Source organism: Heteronotia binoei, chromosome 1, assembly GCF_032191835.1.
Source record: "Heteronotia binoei isolate CCM8104 ecotype False Entrance Well chromosome 1, APGP_CSIRO_Hbin_v1, whole genome shotgun sequence".
NCBI classification, from domain to species: domain Eukaryota; kingdom Metazoa; phylum Chordata; class Lepidosauria; order Squamata; family Gekkonidae; genus Heteronotia; species Heteronotia binoei.
This window is the reverse complement of record NC_083223.1, coordinates 141,866,933-141,883,488: the sequence shown is the minus strand read 5'-3', so window position 1 is coordinate 141,883,488 and position 16,556 is coordinate 141,866,933. Positions and strand designations below refer to the sequence as shown.

Below are 16,556 nucleotides of genomic sequence, written 5' to 3'. Positions count from 1 at the left end.
CTCACATCATTGGTGTCAACACGTTCCATGACCACCGGATCCTCCCAGCACTGTCTACCAGCCTATCTAGACTATGTGTAATGTCTGCTGCCTTTGCACCAGGCAGGCAAGTCACTATGTGGTCAGTATGCAGATTCACAACCAATCTATATACATGCCTGAAGACTGAATTACCAAGAGCACCCCTCCCTCCCAGCCCAGGGATGGTTCATTGGTGCAAAAGGATGCCTGTTCACCAACTGAAAAAGGGATTCCTTCTGAGGGTACATTTCCCTTATCAGCACAGCGCCCTGTTTCCCCTTGACCCTCATGCTCCCTGATAGCAGTGGGGCTGCTATTCTCAGAGTGGGACACAAGTCTCTGAGAGTCTTATGCTTCTCTGCTTTTCCAGGTCAGCCGCCTTGGCCTCGAGAGTGAAAACCATTCTCTGAGAACCAGGAGCTCCTTGCATTGAGCACACATCTATGACTTCTGTCCAGTTTGTGCAATACAGCAGATAGTCACCAACCCTCTACTGGCAGAGAATACATGTCATAGACTTGACTCACTACAACTGAAACATGTAGACTATCACAGTACTGACTGGGATGCTGCATTGGTACAAGGCACAGTATGAGATTTAGACACAATCCTCAACTACGATACAGCACAGGAAAAACCCTTGCAATGCTAACATTGTGCATATAGATCCACTCAATAACAGTCAAATATGTTTTCTATATTGATACTTTTTAAAAAGTGTTTGAATATGGGCATAATGAACTGGGGGGGGGGGATTTTCCCTAATGCTTACAGGAGCAGTCAGATTCATTTATCAGATGCATATTAGCTGTTTCTCATGCATCAAAAGGATTATTTTTGCCCTTAAAACTGAATGTTAACTACTACTATTTATGCCTTTTGTTTAATAGCCTCAATCCAACTCTCTGTTTTCTCAAGTGCACTGCAATGGTACAATGCAGCAACCTTAGGCCTTCTGCCCCCTCCCAATGGAACATTTGATAGTTCCGTCACACCTCATCAGCTATGGAGACTAAATAGAAAAGCAAGGACCCTCACACAAAAGCCTGGCCATTAAAAGCTAAAGTGATAAGGGTAGAGGGACTCAGACTAAATTGGCACACACAAGCTAGGGTCCCTGGCTCAGAGACAGAAGATTTGATTTGTATACAGTCAGTCCCAGATTCAATCTTTAGTAGTTTAAAGGATTAGGTAGGAGGTAAAGACCTACAAGACCATAGTTCCACAGTGCAGTATCTGCTCTGAATGCAGAAAGTCCATGGTTCAACCCCTGGCATCTCCAGTTTTAAAGTTCAAGTAGAGAGACACGTAAAAGACTTCTACCTGAGACACTAGAGCAGGCGTTTCCAACCCCCAGGCTAAGAACCAGTACCAATCCATGGTCAACAGCAACCAGGCCACAAAGTGAGGCAGAGGTGCTGCACCACCCCTTTCACCTGCCCGGGACCTGGGTGGATGAAAGAGGCAGCATTGCCTTGCTCCGAAGCTGTCACCCCTTGTAGGGGAGGCAGCTCCAGAGAGAGGCAGAGCAGCCCTGCCGCCCCTTCTGCCTGCCCAGGACCCAGGCAGATGAAAGAGGCAGCCTGGCCTCACTCCAAAGCTGCCTCCCCTTGTGAGGCAGCCTTGGAGTGAGGCACCGCATCGCCCTTTTCACCTGCCCGGGATGTTACAAGGGAGGGAGCCTTGGAGTGAGGCCACACTGCCTCTTTTGTCCACCTGAAACCTGGGTGGGCAGAAGGGGCAACACTGCTGCGACCTTCACCTATCCCTCATTTATACATAGCTGATTAGCGGAGGTCTTTAATGGGAGGGGGAGGCAGATTGGCTGTTTCTGCTGCCTGACCACCTAGTGGGGAGGTGGCAGAAGCAGCCCTAGTCTCCCCCCCCCCCCATTTAAAGACCCCCATGGGGGACAGGGATGGGGAACAGGCGGGGGGGCAGCCTGGGGCAGCAAAAATGCCAGCGCTGCCATCCCCCACCAGTCTGTGGAAAAATTGTCTTCCTGGTGCCAAAAAGGTTGGGAGCCACTGCCCTAGAGAGCTCCTGCATTTGGAGTAGACAATACTGACCTTAATATACAAAATTTCTGATTCAGTATAAGGTAGTTTTACATGTTCCTGTTCGTTACTAAGTGTCAAATGGGGGGAGGGGAAAGGAGACGGACAGTAAAACAACTCCACCCACTCACCCCTCCTTGTTATTCCTGCAATACAGACTTCTACTTCCTAAAACTGAAATACTAGAAAGAAATAATGACAGCTTCAACTTAATTGCCCTATATAAATTCACTGAGAAATCTGACAGCACCAGAAAACCTCTACAACTTAGGGCTTTGGTCTTTTGAACTATAAAAATTCCCACACAATACCTTTCAAAGTGGAACGGCTAGTGGGTCTCCCAACATTATTTTTTAGGTGCTTTGTTGACATGCGCTTCATCTGCCGTGGTGTGCTAGGAGGAGAAGTTCCATAGAAAGTTTCAGCATTTGCTTCATCAGATAACTCTTCAGAATCAGATTCGGAGATTCTGCAAGTGACATCTTCTGACTTGCACTCTTGCCTGAGCAGCAGAAGGAGTAAAAATAAAGGTCAGTTTATAACAGGTAGCCCATTAATGTGTCTCCACCCCAACTCTGTGAACTTTGTGTACTCCCATGCAACATACAAAAACTCTCCCAACAAAACCATTTTCCCTCAAGCTCCAATGGGACACACTCTTCTTTCTTTTGCTGGACAAGGGTATGGATTGTTCATGTATTGTTTGCCTTATATAATATTCTAACAGTAAAATTCAATTCACAAGAAATTCCTACAAAAATTAGAATGCTAAAAATGGTGATATTCATAGAAGTGCAGAAATGAATTACCGTATACATTCCCTTCTGTTAGAAGAGCAGCTATCATAGGTTATTGTACCACAAGATAGTGGTACAAGAACTAGAATTGTACAGTACATGCTGAACACATGTAGCCCTACATCTAGGAACAGCAACAGCTTAAGAAGAAAACTGTTGCATACACAGAAGTTTGTTTCAGAGGGTAGTCATGTTGGTCTGCAATAGAAGAGCTAGATCGAGTCCAGAGACAAACAAGATTTTTGGGGTATAACCTTTTGACAGTCAATGCTCCCTTTGTCTGATACACAGCTGTACAGAGTGCAAGATTAGCATACTCTGGCAGATATCAATTCCACATGGCCCAAGGATTATTGCCTTTCTTGTCTCTTGTCAGCACAGCTGCAATGATGGAACAGGAAGTGATTTCACTCCCTTCCTTGTTCTCACTGCAGCCCATGGTTATTACTAATCTGCACAGGTTCCATGAACCCAAGAACTAACTTTTCTGGGGTCAGAAAAAGCTGCTGGTAGGAGGGGAAAGCAGGGAGAGTCCACAACCATCAGCACCTTCCATGGATAGGGAAAGGTCACAGGAACGGTTTTTTTGTCCCTGTCCTCCAGCAAGTTCCTGCAAATATCAATTCCAGAAAAGCCATTACTGAGTGTTGTGTGAACCTCAGGCCATGGCCCATGTAGAATGGAGGGGCTGTAGTAAGATGGGAGTTATTTCACCCCCTTTACTGCAGCCCATTGACACACATGGCTGTTACTCCACAAGAGTCCAATGGCTTGGATGTTAATTTTCTCATGATTAGAAACAGCTGCTGAGGGGTAGGGGAAGCAGGAAAGGTCTGCTTGCACAAGCTGAATCTGATTATTAACACCATCACTTCTTCTTGGGCCAAAAAACTGTTGTATTTTGTGAAATGTGCCCTTTCTGTCGGTGATGCACCTTGTTTCGTTTTATTGTTCTACTGTTTTGGTTTTATTGTATTGTTTAAATTTGAATCGTAGGTTTTTATTGTTCAATTTATGTTGTGATCCGCCCTGAGCCCGTTATGGGAAAGGGCAAAATAAGCCTAATAAATAAATAAAGCTGCTTCATACAAAACTTTTTTTTTTTTTTGCATTCAGCGGAAGTATCCCTTTTGGTTCTTCTAAATACTATATTTATTACATTCTCACACCACCCTTCCTTCAAAAAGTTCATGGCAGATCAGGACTTGAACTCAGGTCTCCCCATTCCTTGTCTAACATTCTAACCGCTAGGCCAGGCTAGCTTAAAAAAAACTCGATTGATAGACCTAATCTTTTTTGACAAGTCAAATACGCTACAGGTGGCCACTGAACCAGTTGCAAACTCCCAGTTTCCATGTAGATATGCAGTGCTGCTATTTATCTTGTTGTAGCAATCCTACAGGTACATGTATGTTTGCCCTAGTGAGGGAAAACTGATTCAATGTGGCCACTTCAAGTAGGGAAAATGGCACATACAGAAGACATAAACCTCATCCCCATTTGTTTAACATATTTATTTCACCCTTCCTAAAAGGAGCTCAGTATATTATTCTCCCATCATTCATTTGATCTTAACAGCGATTCTACAAAGAATGCCACGATAACAGAAAATGATTGGCCTGAAGTCACCCAGTGAACGTCATGGGTGAATAGGGATTTGAACCAAGATATTTCAAGCTCTAGACCAGGGGTCCTCAAACTTTTTAAATAGGGGGCCAGTTCACTGTCCCTCAGACTGTTGGAGGGCCGGACTGCCGTTACTGTACAAGGCCGCGGGCCGTAAGTTCTCCGTCTTCTGCATCTCTCTCCCTTCCCCACACCACACACCCCGGCCTGGGAACTCACCTCACCTCGGTATCACCTCACACTCTGTCTCCGCCGCCTCAGCCCAGTGCCGGAAGTGTGCGTTGCTAACACGAGTTTAGGTCGAACGTCACTTCCGGTCTGATTTTGCCATAATCCGGCGGGCCGCATAAACATCCTCAGTGGGCCACATCTGGCCCGCGGGCCGTAGTTTGAGGACCCCTGCTCTAGACTGACATGCTATTTCATCCAAGTGGTTCTCCCCTCAGAAATAATAATCAGGCTTCTAGCACACCTGGTTTCTGGAGGAGGAGAAACCTGGCCCTTCATTCACGGAGCTCCTAGCATTCGGCACTAAGTAAATCAGATTAGAAATTAAAGTCTATATCCAGAAGGAAAAGAGGAAGACTCAACATGAGATGGGTTGACTCTATAAAGGGAGCCATAGCCCTCAGTCTGAAATACCTGAGCAAGGCTGTTCATGATAGGATGTTCTGGAAGTCATTGATTTGTAGGGCCGCCAGAAGTCAAAATTGACTTAACACACACATCCAACCTCACATTTGGCTCGCCCGCGGAGTCTGATGGACCCTGAGCGGTTCCAGAGGGCTCTGCGGGACCCCTGGCCCCCTAGCAATTCCCTTGATGACCTGGTAGAGACCTGGCATGACAGGCTATCCAGGGCCATCAACGAGATTGCACCCCGGCGTCCTCTGCGCCCCCGAAGTAGGCTGGCTCCTTGGTATACCTTGGAACTACGCCAACTGAAACAGGGGCTCAGACGACTAGAGAGGCGGTGGCGGCATACTCGTGACGAAGCGACAAGAACATCCTATAGAACGTTTATGAAGTCTTATGAGATGGCAGTCAAAGCCGCAAAGAAGGATTACTTTGCGGCTAGGATTGCATCTGCAAATTCGCGCCCGGCACATTTAAGATAATTGAGAATTTGACCACTCTGCCTCAAGGCAGACCAAACATGAGAGAATTGGAAATAGGCTGTGAGGCTTTTGCGAAATTTTTTGCAGATAAAATCTCGTCGCTCCGCCAGGACCTTCCTGCCACATTGAATGCAGTACAAGAACCCGGGGCTCCGTGCCTGTCTTCTGGTGTTACCTTGGATCACTTCGACGCGCTTAGTCTTGGGGAAGTCGACAAAATCCTCTCAACTGTACGCCCTACAACTTGTGATCTTGACCCATGCCCCTCCTGGCTAATCAAATCTTGCCAGAGGGAGCTCAGATATCCTGTACGGGATATCATAAATAGATCCCTCTTGGAAGGGCAATTTCCAACATCTCTGAAAGAGGCCATGGTCCGCCCTCTCTTAAAAAAGAGTACAGCAGATCTGGCCGAATTGGCGAACTACCGACCGGTCTCGAACTTACCATTTTTAGGTAAGGTTATTGAGAGGGCAGTGGCGCTACAGTTGCAGAGTTTTTTGGATGACACTTCTGCCTTAGACTCCCACCAGTCCGGCTTTCGTCCAGGCCATGGGACGGAGACAGTGCTGGTCGCCTTGGTAGATGACCTCCAGCGGCATCTGGATCGAGGCGGCGTGGCGGTGCTGATGTTGTTGGACCTGTCGGCCGCGTTCGACACGGTCGATCATCAGCTACTGGCCCACCGGTTCGCCGATGCAGGGATTAGGGGGTTGGCCTTACAGTGGCTTTCCTCCTTCCTTGATGGACAGGGACAAAGGGTGGCAATTGGGGGAGAGCGGTCCCGGAGGCACCCACTAGTGTGTGGGGTGCCACAAGGGGCAGTTCTCTCCCCGATGTTGTTTAACATCTACATGCGCCCCCTTGCCCAGATTGCTCGGAGGTTTAGGCTTGGGTGCCATCAATATGGAGATGACACCCAGCTCTATCTGCTAATGGACGGCCGACCTGACTCTGTCCCAGAAAACCTGGACCTAGCACTGCAAGCCGTGGCAGGTTGGCTCAGAGTGAGCGGGCTGAAGTTGAATCCAACGAAGACAGAGGTCCTTTGCTTGGGTCGTGGTGCCCTGGGAAGGGGAATCTCCTTGCCAGTCTTTGACGGTGTGCTGCTGAAAGCAGCCCATAAGGTCAAGAGCTTGGGGGTTCTTCTGGAGCCTTCATTATCAATGGAGGCACAGATAGCGGCCGCTGCCAAGTTCGCATTCTTTCATCTTCGACGGGCGAAGCAGTTGGCCCCCTTCCTGGAGCACCGTGACCTAGCAATGGTCATCCATGCTACGGTCACCTCGAGACTGGATTACTGCAACGCCCTCTACATGGGGCTGCCCTTGTGCCGAACTTGGCGGCTGCAGCTGGTGCAGAACGCGGCGGCTAGGCTACTGTTGGGGCTCCCAAGGTGGGAGCACATACAGCCGGGGCTACGCGGACTGCACTGGCTGCCAGTGGTATACCAAGTCCATTACAAAGTGCTGGTTATCACCTTTAAAGCCCTATATGGTCGAGGACCTGCCTACCTGAGGGACCGTCTCTCCCCATATGAGCCCCAGAGAGCGCTGAGGTCAGCTGGAAAAAACCAGCTGAATATTCCTGGGCCAAGGGAGGCCAGATTGAAGGCCACCCGGGATCGGGCCTTCTCTATTGCAGCTCCACTGCTGTGGAACCAACTTCCAGAGGAGGTACGGGCCCTACGATGCTTAGATCAATTCCGTAGGGCCTGTAAGACCCACCTCTTCAAAATAGCCTTCAACTAACGACAAGCTAGGAAGTGCCATTGAAAATGCTTTCAGTTACTGAATTCTATTGAAGATCTAATGTTGATAGCACCATATTGTTAAATTAATTTTAATATAATCTGTAATTTGTTTTAACCATGATTTTATAAGTATAACTCGATGTATAATGTGTTTTTATGCTGTGAGCCGCCCTGAGCCTGCCTTGGCGGGGAGGGCGGGATAGAAATAAAAAGTTATTATTATTATTATTATTATATTATTACATTGCAAAGTTCCAGCACACTTAAGTTTTTGGAAGAACAGGCAGAGATTTCTGCCTATTTCCCATCTAGCTGTAGTCCTCAGTACCCCACTATGTTGTTCTTGTGGGGCCAGTGAACATTCAGGAACAGCAAGGGGTGCAGAGCGGGGATCTGATTTCGGAGGGAAGAATCAGAAGAAACTGCCAGCACGTCTGAAAACTTCAAGTTCCCTTAAGTATTCAGAATTAGGGATGGGCACAAACCAGCAAAATATGGTTTAGTTCCTGGCATGCCCAGTTCATGAACCACTGACCATCATGAACTTTCAGGGACCAGTTTAACATGTGTGGTTTACAACCAATACTCCCTCTAAGCTGTGGAGTCTTATAAGCAAAAATTCTGCTTCATGAGCTACTGGCATTAAAAGTTGTAAGCTACTGAATAAATTAGTTTGCTCTGGTGCCATTTTTCCCAAGCTAAGACAAAAATGTGTGAGCTGGAGGCTAAAAAAATGTGAGCTAGCTCACACTAACTGAGTTTAGAGGGAACACTGTTCACAACCCAGTAGTACAAACACATAACAGCATGCTAGAGAAACCAAACTCACAGGGCATCTCCTGCTGACTTTCTTCTACCTGCTCCTCAAGTTTGGTAAGGATTGGATTAGGTCTGAGTTATGCCTCTCCCAAAAAAGGTACCCCATCTTCCATTGTTTCCAATGGACTAAGATCAAACCAGAGAATGTCTCAGTAGAAACTGAAAGGGGGGGCCATAAACTGGAATCCCTGCGGAGGGGTGGTAAGAAAGGTGCCGGTCACTTCTGCTGCAACCACCACTGCTTTCCTCATGTAAATGCCTCTCTCAGTGTGCTGGCTTGTTGTCCTTGCACATGGCTTGCTGTGCAGAGAGGAGACAGCCTTCTCCACCCTCACTAGTCCCCACCAATGAAAGGAAGAATACCACAAGACAAGGAGATTTCAGATTTTCTACCTTCAGTTTTCCCAAACCAAAAAAGCCTCTGGTTTTCCACTGTAAAAGCAAAAGATGGCCTGCAGCTTTGAGTTTGAGAACCAAATTCTCTTTCCTGCTCCTCCCTTCATCCTTCTCTGCTGTGAGGCACAGTTGTGCAATGCTAAGCAGGTTTGACTCCAAAATAGGGGCGATGGATTTCAGAGTAAAAGGACTGCCACATGAATCATAGGGCCAACAAGTGAAACAATCTCTGGACTCAGGAGCAACACAACTGATAATAGAACTTCAGTTTGATAAGAATGACAACTTGCAAGCTAAGCTGTAGCGCAGATGGGGGATTAAGACCAAGAGCTAAGATGTATGTATCTTAATGAACTGAATGTAAAGCAGAAGAAATTCTAAAGTGACCTTTTCAGAGTTGTTGCTGGTAATGGCCAAACTGGAGTCACAACAACAACAACAATAGGGTTTGGTTGTAGTTGAAATTTGTTCGTTTTTACCGTGGGGGGGGGGAGGGGTGTGCAGATAAAATATTCCAGGACAAGGTTGTGACGCTGAATTTCTACTTCAAGTGCAATTTTGAGAGCAATCCTCTCAGAATCCAACTCTGGTCTATTCTCAGGGCTTACTCCTAGGAAAGTATTCTTCATTTCTTAACACCTGAACCTGTTTGTCTTTGGTGATCCCATGATTTCCAGTGGCTCTAACTTCCCAGTTGGGAGTGGATTCCTTCCAAATAATGAATAAGCATCCACTACCCAAATTCTCTTGTGCATCACAAACCTGACGTGAGTTAAGCTATTTGCATTCCAAACGTAAGGCATCTTGCTTTCATTGTACATTGTTTGAAATCTGAACAGTGCAGAGCTGTACAAGCTGAGATCTTTAAACTCCTTACTGCAGAACAGACCTGTTGACCATCCCCCCCCCCCACATGCACTGTACAGATCAAGTCATTCCAGACACTGTTTAATTTATCAGTTTGGTGGAAGCAGAAATATAATAAATCTGACCTGTTTTAGCCAGTTAGAGTTCAATCCAGTAGTCCCTTAGAGACCAACAAGAATTTCAAGATGTAAATTTTCAAAAGTCAAAGCCCCCTTCAAGCTTTCTTGAACACAGTGTTGGGAGGTGGGGATTTTTGCAAGCCCAGCAGAACCAGTGCAAGTGCAATCAAAAAGTACTCAAAAGAATCCAGTGTCATTGTGGCAATGGCAGCTCAACAGGACTCATGCCTAACGTAAAAAGAGTCACATTTCTGGGAGAGGGGTTTGGAAGTTCTGTAAAAGAAAATGGGAAGGGAACTCAAAAGGCCAGCAAAGGAGGAGAGAGAGCCTCTTGAATCTGACAAGACTACTTTGGAATGAGCAGTGGGGAAACCAAAGACACGGGGGGGGGGGGGGGAGACAGTCCAAGGCTGGAGAATTCCACCTACTCACCCCCACTTTGAAGTTCTTGCCTCCTATTGCTTTGAAGTTTGGTAAAACATTTAGATTAAGCAGAAACTGTCTGTCTGGAAATGTATCCATTCATGAACCAGCACAAATTGCCATGGATACCAAGGTTTGTGGAAAGTTTGTGCTCATTGCCCTGCCACAAACTTGACTTCATGAACCATGAACCAACCAAAATACAAGATGAACTTCAGTTGGTGAGCCAATTCGTGCCCACACCTATTCAGAATGTCACAGCTAGATACAAGGCAAGGGGCATAATTAGCCATTAATGATGCAGCATGTCGGGGATTTACAGGGTAAAGGGAAATCCATACAAATATCTACAGAGCAGACAATCTCTTTCCCAGAAAGCTACATTTCACCATTTCTCTGTAATACAAGATACCTGTAAATCCTCATGTCTAACCAGCTCTGTTCTTAACTATAGTTTCTAACCATCCGTCTGAAATCAAACTCACTTTCCCCTATTTCATCATTACTTCTGCAAGGCTAAAACCATACAGCAGATAAATTCCAGTCCTTAGGCATTCATCAATGACAACTCATCAGAGCCATATTCAAGATCCAAAATGATGACTGAATGCTGTCTATATAATTCATTGCGATTTAAATTCGCCCTCTACATCCTCTAGACAGAATTTCATTTTGCCATGTTTTTTCTTACTTAGCACTCACAAATGGCAGCTTACAGCTGAGTCACTTCCTAACATTCTTATAAACTAAACTAAAGAATTTACCTGCAGGGAAATAATAGTATTAAGTGTTCCTCTCATACCTCAATGTTCTAATTACACACTGATAATTTAGAAAAAGTGCATAGGTGACTGTAGTACATGAGTGACAGGAAATTTAAGAATTCTTAATAGCTTTTTAAAAATAAAGTAAAACACTAGCTAGCTGGTCCTCATATGGGCATAATGGGCTGGCTTTTAACTCATGTTTTAGATGGTATTGGGAACTGTTACATACAGTGATTTTAAAGTTGTCTAAAATAATATTACCTCAACTTTCTTTGTATTTACTGTATTACTGGATATCAGTTATGAACAAATGTATAAAAATTTAAAATGTATGTGATTTCTCTAAAGGGACAGTTATCAACCTTACTTATGAATAAGAAGTAAAATTAATTAACTGCAGTAGTAGCTAAAAGTAGCAAACTGGAATCCATTTACCCCACTCTAACCCATGCTGCTCTCAGCAGCTTCTGAGACAGTAAAAACCCACATAAGGCAAGGTGAAGAAAGCTGCATCAGGGCACCGTTATTTCCAGTATGCTTCACTTTCAACTATTCCCACTCCTAGAAGCTAGGAAGACAAGTGACAGTGGGGGCTATCTGCTTAGCTGCAGAATTTACAGCAAGCACAGCAGAAGCTGATATGTGCAGGGAGCAGTGCACAGGCCCCCTACTGCACCTGTTGCAGCTGTGAGACCACAGAATCCTTGTGTTTGGCAGAAGTTCAAGAACAGTTTGCACCATAGCTGCAACAAAGGGCAAGAGAAGTCTGTTAAGTTACTGCCTTGCACAGCACCTGCATCAGGTAGAGACAGAGAGTCGAGTAGCAAAAACCAAACCAATACCCCCACTGCTCAGACAGCAACCTGCCAGGCTATGGTACTATACAAACTTTTACCACCCACACTGCTGTAAGTGCTGCAGTAATAGTCTAGGACTGAATATGCCAAAGTGTAAACAAAAACAAAAAATGGGGGTGGAGCCTTATACAAAAACTATTAATTACCAGGTTGGTAAATTTGCATTCTGCAACAAAATGAAGGAAAAATCTCAGACAAAAAGACACTTTGCAGATATTAAATATATTCTTCACAATATAACTATCATCTCTAATTAGCCATCTTGAGCATTTTTCTGCAGATCAACTAGCAACTGTGCTGTCTAACAAACAAATGAGAAACCTAACTAACAAATGCATTTAGCATCTGTTCTTTTTGTTCTGCTCCCCCGCCCCCCTTCAGCCTTAAAGACGCAGATGCACCATCCCAACTCCACTTTCCAGTGGAGTCTGAAGCCTCCGGAGGTGGAAAGGTACATGGGTCTGTGGGGGCAGGGCTTCCCCCTGCTGGCCAGCTGACTGGGAGCAGAAAGGAGCCATTAGAAAGCAGGAGAACCCCCGTTGGGACTTGGCGATTGGCCAAGTCTCTAGCTCCTTCCCTTGCAAAAGGCAGAAGAAGACGAAGACGACAATGATGATGATATTGGATTTATATCCCGCCCTCCACTCCGAAGAGTCTCAGAGCGGCTCACAATCTCCTTTACCTTCCTCCCCCACAACAAACACCCTGTGAGGTGGGTGGAGAGGGCTCTCACAACAGCTGCCCTTTTAAGGACAACCTCTGCCAGAGCTATGGCGGAACCAAGGCCATGCTAGCAGGTGCAAGTGGAGGAGTGGGGAATCAAACCCGGTTCTCCCAGATAAGAGTCCACGCACTTAACCATTACACCAAACTGGCTCTCTGGAAGAAGCTAGAGAATTAGGGTTTTGTTTTGTTTAACTAAAGCTGGGAATTCAGAGAACCTCCTAAACCTATCATTACAATTTTATATTGATAAATCAATAGAAGCAAAAATAAAAAAGAGAGGTGCTAATGATGCCATTGATGACAACAGTACCCTTCCTAGAAAATCCTGCTTATTTAACACACAAGTAGAAAAAAATAAACTGGCTCCACAACTGTGAAAATGCAGAGGGAGGGCAGATGTGCCCAAGAACTGTGCCCAAACAGATTCCAATGCTTGTGAATCAACTGCCAAGAAAATCAGGAGTAAGCTGAGCATGCAGAAAAGCCCTTAATCAAAGTACGCATACTAGAGATGGGCAAGAACTAGAAAAATGGTGGTTTGTGTTGGCTCATGCTTCGTTTGGTTCCCCGAACCAGTGTTTCATTTTCGTTCATGGTTCACTTGATTACCTAACCATTTCATGGTTCATTGGTTCATCCAGCTCATCTGGTTCCGATTTAAATGCCTTCAGAGCTCAGGTCTCCTTGGGCATGGTCAGTTTCAGTTGACTGAAATTGACCAGCTCTCCCTTTCCTTCCCTAGTCAGCTCTCCACAGCCACTGGCTGGGGGAAGTAAACGGGAGGGAGAGCAGGTTAGTTTCACTTCCTTAGGCTTGGAAGCCTAGGGGAGTGAAATTGGCCTGCTCTACTTCCCATTCCCATCCCACTAGACAGCAACTGCACGGCTGGGTGGGGGGGAGAGGAAGGTATTTAAATGCCACCCCTCCCTTCTCCAGCCCACAAGACATCCATTGTACCCTATGGGCCCACAGGATACAATGGAGAAATCATGCCGCTGCTGCAGCACAATTCTAGAGAGAAGGAGTTTAAAGTTTAAACCTTCTCTGGAGTCACATTGCAGTTGTACCACACTGCAGTCGTAGTGTAGGGCGCAATGGAGAGATCTCTCCCATTCTCTCTTCCCTTCCCTAGCCAGCCAGCCAGCCCTTGCAGGCCAGCTGGGGAAGCAAAAAAAGATCAGGGAGAGGTCCCCCAGTGGGCTCAGCTGGGGCCCTGCTGTGCTGCCTGGCTGAAGCTAGACAGCCCAGCAGAGCCTGCAAAACAGCAGATCCTGTGGGGAGAGGTTTTCCCGCAAGCTGGGCTGCCCAGTTGAAACCAGACAGCTCAGCAGAACCCGCAAAACAGCTGATCCTGCAGGGAAAGGTCTCCCTGTGGGCTCAGTTGGGGCTCTGAGGGAAGACAGCTTGAATTGCTTTCCCTCCCAGGATCGACTTCCCATGGGAGGTTCATGAACTTTGAACTGGTTCAAAAGAAACCATGAACTGCTCAATTCATGCACAAATCATGATTCAATGATGCCTCCAGAAGTCATTTATCCATTACACATATTCTCTCCAGACATACACCCACACCCTTCCTCCCCACTTTCAATGACCTCTGTCCCCAATACAATGCATGCATGCCAAACACACATGCTCAAAACAAAAATGTTTTACGCATTATACTTCTCCACTGGTAGGAATGAACTGGTAGGAATAGCAGTCTCATAACCCAGCTGATCAAAACCTGCCAGATGAAGACCTCTAGTTACAATTCCTCTTGGCTGTATTATAATGCATCCTAATGAAAAAACAGGACATTTTTAGTAAGCCTACATTTATACTGGAATGTCTAGAATGTATTTCTTTGATTAAAAAGGAAATTCTAAGCTAAGCTATGCTCAAAAGCAAATATTTGCTGAATGTTTAGACAAGCATTTATGATGTGTTATACTTAAGAGCTGATTAATTTAGCACAAAATGCCTTTTCCTTTGAAAATGCTAGGAGTTTTTTCTAAATTTCTACAATATATAATTCTTAATTTTTGCAGAGTACCACTATTGACATTTAAAATGCATTACACACTCTATGCCAAGGGAAATACATAAAAGAGCAAGTGCATATTTTGCATTTGAAAAAAAATGAACTGACTTTTAATGTCACCATCTGTCAGGCTAATGAAAAAGGAAGGAACAATCGTCTCCTCTGTCATGATAAAGTCAGCTCAGAAACGATAAGAATGTAGAAGAGCCAAGTATATTTACAACCTAGAAATAGGCTGCCCTGAAAAATTTATGTGTCAACTTTAAAGGAGCTACTAATTATTTACCAGAAGGGGAAATTACATCCAGCATAAGCAAGCATAGGTCTTAACACAATGTACTACAACATGTGAAGAAAATACAGAGAATAAGTAGATTGTGGGTTATCTCCTACTGTTATACATCATTGACTCTACAAGGACAAAATACTACAGTAGTGAACAAGACAACAGTTCCTGCATGTTTGATTACTTGTCTCTTTCTCTCTCTTTGTATGTGGTCTGTCTGAGTGATCGCTCCATTCAAACTTACATTTTAAACATAACTCACGTGCATTAGGCCAGGTATTTTGCTGTGAGACCTATACTGTACAGGCCTATAACATCTAACAGAACATATCCTTGTGAACAAGCTACGACGCCAGCTTCAGCAGTTGAACCAGCACCATTCTTCCCATGTTCACACTACTTCTATCTCTCACAGTATCTATACATGGTACAAAATATGAACTATACTGCAAGCCTTATTGACTTCTCTAGTTGTGGGATCACCTTTTATGAACCTATGCAGTAATTTGGATCCCAGACTGTTTTTTAAAAATTCTGATCTTGTTTCATTAGTTATTTGACTACACTATAGCTATTTTTAACAGCTATCTTCATTTTTCTTTTAGAACTAGCAGTGATAAAAATAGCAGTTATATATGATTATAAGGCCAGTCATTAGAAAAATACTTGCCAAGATAAATGACAAAACAAAACACTATACTCAAAATCTGTTCTACTGCTTCAGACCAACAAGACTGCCCACCTGCACCCACTAAAAAAAAGTTTGCTTTGCAGCTGAAGGTAAGAAAAAATGGAGGAATATACAGTTCGCCCTAATGCTTACTATAAACAAAATGGAGATGACAAGTAATTTACAAAACAGCTCTAAGCAGAATCACACCCTACATCCACTAACTCCAATAGACTTAGAAGGGTGCAACTCTCGATCTGTATTGTTAGAAAGTCTTTTCCATTTTTGCCAGTTCTTCATGCTCTGACAGCAACAAAAATCAGAACTCTGAGTTCCCTTTAAGTGGTACAATTAGAAATTAATAAATAAACTACAGTCTATAAAATCTCATGGTGCATTAGGGTTAAGGGGAAAAAACCCTAACAAAGCTAGGAACTATCCACAGAATTTTGGAATATTGAAGTCTTATCAGAGGCAGTACTTTTATCCCAATATAAATGCTGAAGGGCTTCAAAGTCAGACAGCCCCATCCCAAGACCTGGATGTTGGTGGTGCACAAATGTCACAGTGGTGTCTGCACTGCTACTAAGCATCCTATCGCTGTTCCACAAAAGAGATGTCAGCAAGGCTCCAACAGCATTGTGCTCACTGATGACCTCACTGATACCCTTCAGTGATGGAACAGCATACTGCCACCACTCCCATGACTAGAAGCCAATCACTGCCCACTGATGCCCAGATTGCCATCATGCCATCCACCACACAGAGCTAAGAGAGTGACAAACCCCCCTGCTACAACAAGGCAGCAAGTGTCACAAGTAACAGGAGCCTTAGAGATAATGTACTACAGGAATCACAGAGCGGGCAGCATATAAATCTAAAGTAAAGAAAGAAAGAAAGAAAGAAATGCAGGTTCAAATTACTCCCTACAACTGAGTTCCTTTTTTTCAAGGGGAACATTTGGGAGGAAACATTGAACAACAAAGTCACAAAATTCCCATGCTTCTGTAACTCACACACCACAAGAAACATCAATAGGACATCCAAATCATCTCTTGACAAGGGTTCAGAAACCCCTTAGGGTAGGAAAGCACTCATGTGGCAAACAGGAGGCATGGGCTTGACTGGGAAGTTGGCCAGAAGGCAAAGCTCACTGTTTGCCCAGCAATAGGCCATTCAGCAGCTAAGTCTAGAATCCATGCCTCCCTCATACTTTGGAGCATAAGAACAT

At 44.9% G+C, this 16,556-nt stretch overlaps 1 protein-coding gene across 4 annotated transcripts in view; it reads right to left on the bottom strand.

Annotated features, from left to right (window-relative positions):
• Positions 1 to 16,556, bottom strand: part of MAP3K4 (mitogen-activated protein kinase kinase kinase 4) — a 98,824-nt gene that overhangs the window by 69,328 nt on the left and 12,940 nt on the right. For all 4 annotated transcript variants that reach the window (XM_060241877.1, XM_060241885.1, XM_060241894.1 and 1 more), the window contains exon 2: positions 2,390 to 2,580. In XM_060241877.1, the coding sequence (XP_060097860.1) occupies positions 2,390 to 2,580 (191 nt within the window). The remainder of the gene's footprint in view (positions 1 to 2,389; positions 2,581 to 16,556) is intronic.